General features: G+C 41.5%; 1 protein-coding gene across 1 annotated transcript in view; it reads right to left on the bottom strand.

Moving 5' to 3' along the window:
• Window positions 1-12128, bottom strand: part of ACAD9 (acyl-CoA dehydrogenase family member 9) — a 78406-nt gene extending 66278 nt beyond the window's left edge. Inside the window, exon 1 of the mRNA XM_079777911.1 lies at window positions 11953-12128. Within this exon, the coding sequence (XP_079634037.1) occupies window positions 11953-12084 (132 nt within the window). The 5' untranslated portion in view covers window positions 12085-12128. The remainder of the gene's footprint in view (window positions 1-11952) is intronic.
• Window positions 12129-13872: the final 1744 nt, after the last annotated feature.

The raw sequence follows: 13872 nt of genomic DNA, 5'->3' as shown, positions 1-13872 counted from the left end.
AAGGCGACTGCACCACTGGGTTTCACAGGACACCTACTACATAAGGCCATCCCAGGAAGACTTGGAGTCATAGCAGATCTATTTTATACATAGAGACAAACACAAAGAGGCAACCCAAATGGGGAGACAAAGAAACAGGCCCCAAATGAAAGGAGAAATCTCCAGAAAAAAGAGCTAAATGAAATGGAGGCAAGCAACCTCTCAGATATCCTACCTAATAAAAGAGTAATATGCAAATTGACCCTAACTCTGCTATACCCACAAGCCATGCCCACCAGCCAATCAGAGCGAGTATGCAAATAAACCCAACCAAGATGGCTACAGCCACAGAGAGCAAGGTTTCCCAGGCAACGGAGGAAGCCAAGCTTTCCGCCTGCCTAAGCCTCCACTCAAGCTACAAAGTTTCAATTATAGAAGGTAAACAAATCCAAACAGAAATGGCGGCAGCCACGGAGCTGGAGAGAGCAGGCCAGGGTTGCCCCTGGCAATGGAGGAAGCCAAGCTTTCCACCTGCCCTGGCCGGCCTAGGACTCCACTCCAGGCTACAAAGTTTCAATTATAGAAGGTAAATAAATTCCAGATACCAGGGCCTCTGCTTGGGTCGCCAGGGTGCATGGCTGGCCTGCAAACCACCACAGGCCCCTTGCTCAGGCTGCCCCAAGCCCCAAGGGACCCCCCCATCCTGATCCGGACACCCTTCAGGGCAAACCAGCTGGCCCCCACCTGTGCACCAGGCCTCTATCCTAGCTAATAAAAGAGTAATATGCAGATTGACCATCACTCCAACACACAATATGGCTGCCCCCATGTGGTCAAAGATCCTGCCCCCATGTGGACACAAGATGGCCACCACAAGATGGCCAGCAGAGGAGGGCAGTTGGGAGGGACCAGGCCTGCAAGGGAGGGCAGTTGGAGGCGATCAACCCTGCAGGGGAGGGCAGTTAGGGGTTACCAGGCTGGCAGAGGAGGGAAGTTGGGGGCAAAGAGGCTGGCAGGGGAGCAGTTAGGCATCAATCAGGCTGGCAGTGGAGTGGTTAGGGGGTGATCAGGCTGGCAGGCAGAAGCGGTTACGGGCAATCAGGAAGGCAGGCAGGTGAGCAGTTGGGAGCCAGCAGTCCTGGATTGTGAGAGGGATCCCAGATTGGAGAGCGTGCAGGCTGGGCTGAGGGACACCCCTCTCCGTGCACGAATTTCGTGCACCGGGCCTCTAGTAGAGTTATAAAGATGCTCAAGGAATTTAGAGATAACTACACCAGCATGAAAAAGGACATACAGACCACCAAAAAAAAATTTTCTCAGGAAAAAAATTCCATATCTGACATCAAGAATAAACTGAAAGGAATAAAGAGTAGGTTGAATGAAGCAGAGGATCAAATCAACAATTTGGAAGAAAAGGTAGAAGAAAAAAAATAATCAGAGCAGCAAAAAGAAAAAAAGAATTTAAAAAATGAGGATCATTTAAGGGAACTTTGGACAACATGAAGCTAACAACATTTGCATTATAGGGGTATCAGAAGGAGAAGTGAGAGAGCAAGGATCAAGAACTTATTTGAAGAAACAACAACAGAGAAAATTTCTAACCTGGTGAAGAAAAAAGACACACAAGTCCATAAATCACAGAGTCCCAAATAAGATAAACCCAAAGAGGCTCACACCAAGATACATCCTAATTAAAATGCCAAAGGTTAAAGAGAAAAGAGAGAATCTTAAAAGCAGCAAGAGAAAAACAGTTAATTCCATAAAACTGTTAGCAAGTCTCTCAAAAGAAACATTCAGGCCAATAGGTATTGGCATGAAATAGTCAAAGTAATGAAAAGAACCTAAAACTGAGACCACTTTAACCAGCAAGGCTATCATTTAAAAATGGAGAGCCTGGCTGCCGTGGCTCAGTGGTTGAGCATCAACCTATGAACCAGGAGGTCATGATTCAATTCCCGGTCAGGGCACATGCTAGGATTGTGAGCTCGAACCCCAGCGTGGGGTATGCAGGAGGCAGCTGGACAATGATTCTCTCTTATCAATGATGTTTCTATCTCTCTCCCCCTCTCCCTTCCTCTGAAATCAGTAAGAATATATTTTTAAAAAATAGTAAAATAAAAATAAATAAGTAAATAAATAAAAATGAAGGAGAGCCCAGCTGGTGTGGCTCAGTGGTTGAGCACCGACCCATGAACCAAGTGGTAACCACTTCAATTCCTAGGCTGTGGGCTTGATCCACAGTGGGGGCTGTGCAGGAGGCAGCTGATCAATGTTCTCCCATTGATGTTTCTATCTCTATCCCTCTCCCTTCCTCTCTGCCTAAAAAAATCAATAAAAACGTATTTTTTAAAAAATAAAAAATATAAAAATGAAGGAGAAATAGCTTCCATACAAGAAAATGCTAAAGGAGTTTGTTACCACAAAACCAGTATTACAAGAAATGTTAAAGGGCCGGCTTTAAAAAGTAGAAGAAGTGGGGGTGGGGGGAAATCAGAGACACAAAAGAATAAAATGGCAATAAATACTTACCTATCAATAATTAGTTTAAATGTAAATGGCTTAAATACTCCAATCAAAAGATATAGGGTAGCTGAACTTGATAAGAAAACAAGACCCATATCTACAAGATAAACACAGACAGCCGAAACGGGTTTGGCTCAGTGGATAGAGCGTCTGTCTGTGGACTGGAAGGTCCCGGGTTCGATTCCGGTCGAGGGCATGTACATTGGTTGCAGGCACATCCCCAGTAGGGGGCATGCAGGAGGCAGCTGCTCGATGTTTCTAGCTCTCTATCCCTCTCCCTTCCTCTCTGTGAAAAATCAATAAAATGTTAAAAAAAAAAAGATAAACACAGACAAAAAGGGATGAAAAAAATATTTCATGCAAATGGAAAAAAAAAACACTTGGTGTAGCAATACTTATATTTAACAAAATAGAGTTTAAAACAAATGCTATAGTAAGAGACAAAGAAGGACAGTACACAGTGATAAAAGAAGCAATCCAACAAGAGAATATAACCCTTATAAACATTTATGCACCCAATATAAGAGCACCTAAATATGTAAAGCAAATCTTGATGGACAGAAAGGGAGAGATCCACAGTAATATAGTCATAGTAGGGTGTGTTTTTTAAATCCTTACCTGAGGTTATGTTTTCATTCACTTTAAAGAGAGAGGGAGAGGGAGCGGGAGTGGGAGAAACAGATGTGAAAGAGATCAGCCCCCACCCACCGTCCCCGTCTCAACTGGAGATCAAACCCGTAACCAAGTTATGCACCCTGAGAATAGAACCCGCAATCTTTTGGTGTACGGGACCATACTCCAATCAACCAAGACACCTGGCCAGGGCCATAGCAGGGGATTTTAACACCACATTGACATCAATGAATAGATCTACACCCAGAAAATCAACAAGAAAACAGTGGCCTATAATATCACAGTAAATTAGATGGAGTTAATTGATATATTCAGAGCATTTCACCCCAAAGCAGCAGAATATACATTCTTTTCAAGCACACATGGAACGTTTCCTAGGATAGATCACATGTTAGGACACAAAACAGATCTCAATAAGAAAACTGAAATCATATCAAACATCTTCTCTGACCATAATGCTATGAAACTTGAAATCAACCACAAGAAAAAAACTGAAAAACAGATAAAGACATAGAGATGAAATAAGATGTTAGTAAACAATGAATGGGTCAACAATGAGATCAAGGAAGAAATCAAAAGATACCTTGAAGCAAATGAAAATGATAACACAACAATCCAAAATCTATGGCACACAACAAAAGCAGTCCTAAAAGGGAAATTAATAGCATTACAGGCTATCTCAAGAAACAAGGAAAAGCTTAAATAAACAATCTAACTTTAAAATTAAAGAAACTTGAGAAAGAACAACAAAGCCCAGAGTGAGTAGAAGGAAATAAAAAAGATCAGAGCAGAAATAAAAGAAATAAAGTTTAAAAACACAATAAAAAAGATCAATGAAACCAAGAAATGATTCTTTGAAAAGATACTGGTAAACATGATTGACAAACCTTTTACCAGACTCATCAAGAAAAAAAAAAAGAGAGAGGACAAAAATAAATAAAAGAGGAGAAGTAACAACTGACACCAAAGAAATACAAAGGATTGTAAGAAAATATTAGGAAAAACTACATGCCAACAAATTGAACATTCTGGAAGAAATGAATAAATTCCTAGAAACATAGTACAATCTTCCAAAACTGAATCAGGAACAATCAGAGAATCTGAATAGACATATTATAATTAATGAAATCAAAGGAGTAATTGAAAAAAAAACACAAACAAACAAACAAAAAACCTCCCAACAAATAAAAGTCCTAGACTGGATGGCTTCACAGATGAATTTTAACAATATTCAAAGAAAAACTAACACCTATGCTTCTTAAACTATTCCAAACAATTCAAGAGAAGGGAAAGCCCTCAAGCCCATTACACAAGGCCAGAATTATTCTAATTCTAAAACCTGATAAAAACATTACAAAGAAAGAAAATTATAGGTCAATATCCCTGATGAATATAGATGCTAAAATCCTCAACAAAATATTAGCAAACCAGGTCCAGCAATACATTAAAAAGATCATACACCATGATCAAATGGGACTTATTACTAGAATGCAAAAATGTTCAACATCCGCAAATCAATAAACATGATATGCCACATAAAGAAAATGAAGGATAAAAGCCACATGACCAGATGCAGAAAAAGCATCTGATAAAACCCAACTACCGTTTATGATAAAAACTCTCCGCAAAGTGGGAAGTGGGAATAGAGGAAACATAACCCAATGTAATAAAATCCATATATGACAAACCCACAGCCAATATAATACTCAATGGGCAAAAATTAAAAGTGTTTCCCTTAAGATCAGGAACAAGACAGGGATGTTCACTTTCACCACTCTTATTCAACAAAGTACTGGAAGTCCTAGCCACAGCAATCAGACAAGAAGAAAAAATAAAAGGAATCCAAATAGTAAAGAAGGAAGTAAAACTATTATTTGCAGATGACATGATATTGTACATAGAAAACCCTAAAGACTCCACCAAAAAAACTACATTTAATAAATTCAGCAAAGTAGCAGGATACAAAATTAATATTCAGAAATCAGTGGCATTTCTATACACCAATAATGAATTGACAAACTGAAAAAAAAAATCCCATTTACTATTGCAACAAGAATAAATAAAGTACCTAGAAATAAATTTAACAAAGGAGGTAAAAGACCTATACTCGGAAAACAATAGGATACTAAAGAAATAAAATTGAGGAAGATACAAATATGGAAGCATATATTGTATTCATGGACTGGAAGAATTAACATCATTAAAATATCCATACTACCCAAAGCAATCTATAGATTAAACACAATTCCTATTAAAATACCAACGGCATACTTCACAGATCTAAAACAGACATTCCAGCCCTTGCTGGTTTGATTCAGTGGATAGATCATCGGCCTTCGGACTGAAGCATCCCAGGCTCAATTCCAGTCAAGGACACATGACTGGGTTGCAGGCTTGATCCCCATTAAGGGACATACAGGAGGCAGCAAATCAATGATTCACTCTCATCATTGATGTTTCTATCTCTCTCTCCCTCTCCCTTCCTCTCTGAAATCAATAAGAATATATTTTAAAAAAATAAAAATAAAACAGACATTCCAAAAATTTATATGGAACCCCTCAAAAAAACCACAAAAACCCCTTTATAGCCTCAGCAATCTTGTGAAAGAAGAACCAAGTTGGCAGTATTACAATAACTGATATCAAACTATACTACAAAAACACTGTAATCAAAACAGCTTGGTATTGGCATAAGAAAAGGCATCAAGGAGAGAGAACCAAGATGGTGGCATAGGTAAATGCTGTTACTAGCCACCTCCCACAGTCACATCAAAATTACAACTAAAATACAGAACAACCATTATTCAGAACAGTGTGAAAGCTGGCTACACAGAAGCCCTAAAATAGAGAAGTAAAGAGGAAAACACGTTGAGACTGGTAGGAGAGGTGGAAGTGCAGAACAGGCTGGTCCGAAACCCACGTGAGCCGTTTTTTTAATCAGAGGGATATCCTTCCCTGCAGAGGCCACCATGAGGAACAAGGGGTCCCAGCCCCACACCAGACATCATTGAAAACCTATTTGAAGAAATAATTACAGAAAACTCCCCCTACCTGGTGAAATAAACAAACTTACAAGTCCAGGAAGCACAGAGAGTCCCAATCGAGAGGAACCCAAAGAGGCCCACACCAAGATACATCATAATTAAAATGCCAAGGGCTAAAGAAAGAGAGAATCTTAAAAGCAGCAAGAGAAAAGCAGTTAGTTACATACAAGGGAGTGCCCATAAGACTGACAGCTGATTTCTCAACAGAAACTATGCAGGCCAGAAGGGAGTGACAAGAAATATTCAAAGAAAAAAAAAAAGAAATATTCCAAGTGATGAATAGCAAGGACCTACAACCAAGATTACTCTACCCAGCAAAGCTATCATTTAGAATTGAAGGTCAGATAAAGAGCTTCACAGAGAAGAAAAAGCTAAAGAAATTAATCACCACCAAACCAGTATTACATGAAATGTTGACGGGTATTCTTAAGAAGAGGAAGAAGAAGGAGAAAAAGATAAAAAATATAAATAATAAAATGGCAATAAATACATATCTATCACCAATTGAATCTAAAAATAAACAAATAGCCGAAACCGGTTTGGCTCAGTGGATAGAGCATCAGTCTGCGGACTGAAAGGTCCCGAGTTTGATTCCAGTCAAGGGCACGTACCTTGGCTGCGGGCACATCCCCAGTAGGAGGTGTGCGGGAGGCAGCTGATCAATGTTTTTCTCTCATCGATGTTTCTAACTCTCTATCCCTCTCCCTTCCTCTCTGTGAAAAATCAATAAAAAATATATATTTTTTTAAAAAATAAATATAAAAATAAACAAATAAGGAATCTAATAATAGAATAAACTGGTGAATAAAATAGAATCCAAGGCATGGAAATGGAACAGACTAATGATTCTTAGAGTGAAGGGAGCTGGGGGGGGGGGGGGGGAGGAGGGGGCAGAAAGAGATTAAACAAAGATCTTATAATGCATATATGCATTACCTATGAATGCAGAAAATAGGGTGGTGAAGGCCTGGGCAGAGTGAGAACCAGGTGGAGGGAGCCTATGGGAGGGTGGAGGGGAGAGGGACATCTGTAATACTCTCAACAATAAAGATTTTTAAAAATATATATTTTAAAAAAGACAAAAAGGCATCAAGAATGGAAGGGTGTGGGGAGTGGATAAAAGAGGTGAAGGGATTAGCCAAAGAACATCTATGCATAACCCACAGACAAAGACAACAGTGTGGTGATGGACAGAAGGGGGGAGTAGAGGTAGGGTGGAGGGGGACAAAGGGGGAGAATATGGGCACATCTGTAATAATGTTAACAATAAAAATAAAAAAAAAGAAGGGAACAGAGAGACCTCCTTCACACAAATAATCAATGAGAACTTCCCAAACCTGTGCAAAGAACTGGATCCTCAAATCCAACAAGCATATAGAACATCTATTATCTCAATCCAAAAAGACCTTCTGGGAAGAAACCAAGATGGCGGCATAGGTAAACACCTAAACTGCTGCCTTGCACAACAATTTCAAAACTACAACTAAAAGACAGAACAGACATCATCCAGAACCACAGGAAAGCTGGCTGAGTGGAAATTCTACAACCAGAAGGAAGAGAAAAGCACACTGAGACTCAGAGGAGCTGCAGAAGGCAGAGAGGTATGGAGGTGCGCACGCAGAGAGGGCTGGCAACTGAGTATGTCTGGCTTTCTCAATCAGGAGGGAGACAAAAGATCCCAACTGCTCTGAACTCCAGTTTCGGGCGAGACTCTGGGGACCCAGACTCATTCGGGGAGAAACTGGACTGTCTGGTAGCGGGCGGAACTCGAGGGCGGCTTTCTCTCAGAGGTGCTTGCAATGATTACCGTGGGACACTGAGACCCAGGGGCCTCATAGGGCAGGGCTGACGGGAAGCCAAGGCCGTCTGCTCCGCTCTGAGACTCTGCCCCACCCAAGCTGAGCACAGAGGCTTTTGCAAGTCTTCTCTCATAAGGGTGTCTCCAGCACAGAAGTTCTCCCAGCGTAGACACCGCTGATCCTCACAGCCAATTGGCCTGGAGGTCAATTCCTCCCAGTGATACCAACAACAATCAAGGCTTAACTACAACAAGGCTGTGCACACAGCCCACAAAGGGGTGCACCAAGAGTGTCCACCTCAAGTAACTGGGGTGGCTGAGCCACTGGGCCCTATAGGACACCTAGCACACAAAGCCACTCTATCAACACAGGGAAGCCACCAAAATGCGGAGACAAAGAAACAGGTCACAAATGAAAGAAATGGATGAAAGCAAATGATTGGATATAGAGTTCAAAACCACGGTTATAAGGTTTTTCAAGAATTTTCTAGAAAAGGACGATAAATTTAGCGAGATCCTCGAGGATATGAAAAAGGACCAACTAGAAATTAAGCATACACTGACTGAAATAAAGAATAATATACAGAGATCCAACAGCACACTAGAGGATCGCAAGAATCAAGTCAAAGATTTGAAATACAAAGAAGCAAAACACACCCAACCGGAAAAGCAACAAGAAAAAAGAATCCAAAAATATGAAGATAGTGTAAGGAGCCTCTAGGATAACTTTAAGCGTACCAACATCCGAATTATGGGGGTGCCAGAAGAAGAGAGAGAGCAAGATACTGAAAACCTATTTGAAGAAATAATGACAGAAAACTTCCCCCACCTGGTGAAAGAAATAGACTTACAAGTCCAGGAAGCGCAGAGAACCCCAAACAAAAGTAATGCAAAGAGGCCCACACCAAGACACATCGTAATTAAAATGCCAAGAGCAAAAGACAAAGAGAGAATATTAAAAGAAGCAAGAGAAAAACAGTTAGTTACCTACAAGGGAGCACCCATACGATTGTCAGCTGATTTCTCAACAGAAACTATGCAGGTCAGAAGGGAGTGGCAAGAAATATTCAAAGTGATGAATAGCAAGAACCTACAACCAAGATTACTCTAGCCAGCAAAGCTATCATTCAGAATTGAAGGTCAGATAAAGAGCTTCACAGACAAGAAAAAACTAAAGGAGTTCATCACCACCAAACCAGTATTATATGAAATGCTGAAAAGTATTCTTTAAGAAGAGGAAGAAGAAAAAGGTAAAGATAAAAATTATGAACAACAAATACATATCTATCAACAAGTGAATCTAAAAATCAAGTGAATTAAAAATCTGATGAACAGAATAAACTGGTGAATATAATAGAATCAGGGGCATAGAAAGGGAGTGGACTGACAATTCTCGGGGGGAAAGGGGTGTGGGGGGTGCGGGAAGAGACTGGACAAAAATCGTACACCTATGGATGAGGACAGTGGGGGGGTGTAAGGGCAGAGGGTGGGGTGGGAACTGGGTGGAGGGGAGCTATGGGAGGAAAAAAGAGGAACTATTGTAATAATCTGAACAATAAAGATTTATTTAAAAAAAAAAAAAGACCTTCTGCAAGGCACATGATATTAAAACTGTCAAAAATTCATGACAAAAACAAATTCTCAAGGCAGCCAGAAAAAAGAATCCAGTAACCTATTCAGGAAATGCCATTAGATTATCATCAAGTTTTCAGCATAAATCCTACCAGCTAAGAGAGAGTGGAACCAAATATTCAAATTACCAAGGGCGACATCATCAGCCAAGATTAATATATCCAGCTAAATTATCCTTTATATATGAAGGAAAAAATAAAGACTTTACAAGATATTCAGAATCTGAGGGAATGTACCACCACAAGACTTGCATTACGCAAAATACTCAACAGTGTTCTTCTACCTGAAACAAAAAGACAAAAAGATACACAACTATGAGTAAGATGACTAACAGACAGAAGCAGAAAATTGCAACCATTGTTCAGAATAGGGTACTATACACTTAAATGTAACATAAAAGTTAAAGGAGTAAAAACATTTTTTAAAAAGAAAAGCGCTACTGCAGTTTGGAAATTAACAGCATAAAAAGGGATAATTTGTGACAACAAAACATAAAAGAGGGTAAAGGTCTGAATTCGCACATGGAAATGGAGATAAGATGCAATCAGAAATAAAAAGAACTACTATATATATTAAACTTTCTTTTACATAAACCTAATGGTAGCTACAAAAGAAATCTATAACTGAGACATGTAACAATATAACATAAAAAAAGAGGAAACAAGGAAAAAAATCATAGAATACCACCAAAATGAAATAAAAAACAGAACATAAGGGAAAATTAACAATGGAGACACAGAGCTACAAGAAAACAAAAAATAAAATTATTATATATCAACTAGAGGCCTGGTGCACAAATTCGTGCATGGGTGGGGTCCCTAGACCTAACTGACCGTCGCCGGGTCCCGCGCAGAAGGAACAGATGCCGGACGTCGACATAGGCGCCTCGCCACCACACAGTTCCCCACCTCCTCCCCGCCTCCTTCCCTCACTCCCACGCCGCCACCGTGGCAGGCGGGCAGCAGGCCGATTGGGGCCTGCTGGCCGGATGGAGGGACCATGGGAGGTTGGCCAGTTGTGGGAGGTTGACTGTGGGAGTGCACTGACCACCAAGGGGAAGCTCCTGCGTTGAGCTTCTGCCCCCGGTAGTCAGTGCACGTCATAGTGACTGGTCGACTGGTCATTCCGTCTTAACGGTCGCTTACGCTTTTATATATATAGATAGTCACACTGAATGTAAATAGCCTGAACTCCAATAAAAAGACACAGAGTAGTAGGTTGGATCAAAAAGGAAACCCAATACACAGTCTTCAAAAGACCTATTTCAGCTGCAAAGACAAACATAGGGGTGAAATCTGATACCCCAAGCAAACGGTATCCAGAAAAAAGCAGGTTATAGCCCTGACAAAATGGTTTCAAGATAAAAAGGGTAAGAGACAAAAATGGACATTTTATAGAGATAAAGGGGACAATAAATCAAGAAGACATAACACATTAATATATACACACCCAATCTGGGAGCACCAAAATATATAGAGCAACTACTAACAGAACTACAGGGAGAAACTGGTAAAAACATAATGATAGTAAGGGACTTAAATACTCCACTAATCACTATGAACAGATCATCCAAACAGAAAATCAATAGGGAAATATCAGCCTTAAGTGATACATTTGACCGAATGGACGTAATCAATATTTACGGAGACTTTTATCCCAGAACGCATTATATATTCTTCTTTTAGTGCATATGGATCATTCTCAAGGATAGACCATATGTTGGGACTCCAAACTAGCCTCAACAATTTAAGAAGACTGAAATCATACTAAGCATATTCTCCAACCACATGCTTTGAAATTGGAAATCAACTGAAAAAAGCAAACATGCGGATATTAAACAATAACTACTAAACAATAACTGGGTCAAAGAAGAGATAAAAAGGTTCAGAGCCAGCTCAGTCAGTGTGGTCAAAGGCTGAATATGACCCATGCACCTTGAGGTCACTGGTTCCATTACAGGTCAGGGCACATGCCCAGTTTGCAGGCTTGGTCCCAGTGTGGGCATGTAGGAGACAGCTGATGCATGTTTCTCTCTCATCACTGCTGTTTATCTCTCTCTCTCTACCTTCCTCTCTGAAATCAATTAAAACATTTTTTTAAAAATTAGCTGGAACACTTGTCAGATGCAGATCCTCGGCCCCAGCCATGGAAAGACCCTTCCTTTTTCCAGGAAAAATTGTATGGCCTAGAGGGCCTCGGGAATCTGGGATTTTAGCACCCCCGTCCCTTTGGTGTACTTGTCAAGCTGGTGCAAGGTCCAGGACAAAACTTGATCCCAGTCTTTCCTGATAAGGGCCAAAAGCGGGAGGCCGAGACGAACGCTTCCGCCGGGCTCTGCGTTACCTTCTCGATCCGGCCCAGGAAGAGCTCCTTGGCGAAAGCGTGGGAGCGCGGACTGGAGCGCAGCGCTCGCCTGCTAACAGCGAAGGACCGGAGAGCCCAGCAGGTGCGCGCGCGGAGCCCGAAGACCATCATGCCGTCCAGAGTGCACACCCTCGCGGGCTTGTCCTGGACTCCCGCCCCGGCGCCCCGATGACGTCACAACAGCGCGCCGCGCCGCAAGCCATAGCGCATGCGCGGTACCCAATGACATCACTTCCTTGCGCCTGCCACCAGGTGGTGCGCATGCGCTATTTATGATGTGAGTGTTCTGCGCCTTCCGCTGGCCAGTGCGCATGCGTGGCCGGGAAGCAGGCCGGGTGCCACCGTCTTAGTGGTCTCAGTTCCCAAGGATGGGGAGCCTGAAGGACTTTGTTTTAAAGTACAAATGGTTGCCCGGCTGGTGGTGTTCATTGGTAGAGCTTCGTTTTAAAGTACAAATGGTTGCCCGGCTGGTGGTGTTCATTGGTAGAGCTTCGTTTTAAAGTACAAATGGTTGCCGGGCTGGTGGTGTTCATTGGTAGAGCTTCCTCCATGCACCGAAAGGTGGTGGGTTCTATTCCGGTCAAGGACCCGTCCCTGGGTTGCAGGTTCAATCCCCAGCCCGGGTTGGGGCACCAATCGATTCCAGATCTCTCTGTCTCTGTCTCTGTCTCTGTCCCCCCCCCCCCCCCCCCCGCTCCCACTCCGCCTTCCCTTCCACTCTAAAAAGCAATGGAAAAATATATTTGAGCCCAGTTGGCATGGTTCAGTGGTTGAGCGTGGATCGATGTCCAGTCAGGGCACATACCTGTGTAGTGGGCGCGATCCCCAGTAGGGGGTGTGCAGGAGGCAGCCATTTAATGATTCTCTCTTATCATTGATGTTTCTATCTCTCCCTCTCCTTTCTTCTCTGAAAGCAATAAAAAGTATATTTTAAAAAAGGAAAGAAAAATACCCTTGAGTGAGGATTAACAAAAATAAGTTTGTGTTATTTCTATTTTGTCTGAACATATAACATTGCATAGTATTCTTCCATCCTTATCCCCACTTATGTTTTAGTCCTAGACCTTTATAATTTATGTACCCAGTGCTCATCAGTCCTTTTGACAAAATTTCTCAAATCTCTTGGTTGAATGGTTTGTCCTGTAATAGATTCCTCAGAAAGGACTCATAAGAAGTGTATGCACCAAATTCTTGTATGTTTAAAACCTGTGCAAAGCTACTTTCCTATGTTTTTAAACCAGAGGTCCAGAGAATTTATCTTCTAAGTTAATTAATTGTACTTGGATATGTCTCTCAGTGTTGATAATTGTGGGCTAGTTATTTTTCTCCCAAGAACTTAGTTAGAACTTTCAGGATGCAGGTTCAACTCTTCTTTTTTTAAAAAAAAAAAATTTTTTTTTTATTGATTTCAGAGAAAGGAGAGGGAGAGATAGACACATCAATGATGAGAATCATTGATAGGCTGCCTCCTGCATACCCCTGACTGGGGATTAAGCCCACAACCCAGGCATGTGCCCTGACCAGGAATCCAACTGTGACCTCCTGGTTCATAGGTCGATGCTCAACCACTGAGCCACATCAGCGGGGCATCAGCTCTTCTTTATTATAGACAATTTTCTTTAATTACAGTCTTACATTGTAGTATTATTACATGTACTTATATGTTCTTTTTTTAAAATATATTTTTATTGATTTCAGAGAGGAAGGGAGAGAGAGGTAGAAACATCAATGATGATAGAGAATCATTGATTGGCTGCCTCCTGCACGCCCCCTACTGGGAATCAAGCCCACAACCTGGGCATGTGCCCTTGACTGGAATCGAACCTGGAACCTTTCAGTCCAATGGTCGACGCTCTATCTATTGAGTCAAACCAGCTAGGGCTATATGTTCTATTTTCA

Source organism: Cnephaeus nilssonii (genome assembly GCF_951640355.1).
Source record: "Cnephaeus nilssonii genome assembly, chromosome: 7".
Lineage (NCBI taxonomy): Eukaryota > Metazoa > Chordata > Mammalia > Chiroptera > Vespertilionidae > Cnephaeus > Cnephaeus nilssonii.
The sequence above is the reverse complement of the archived record's forward strand: the minus strand, read 5'-3'. Positions and strand labels throughout refer to the sequence as shown.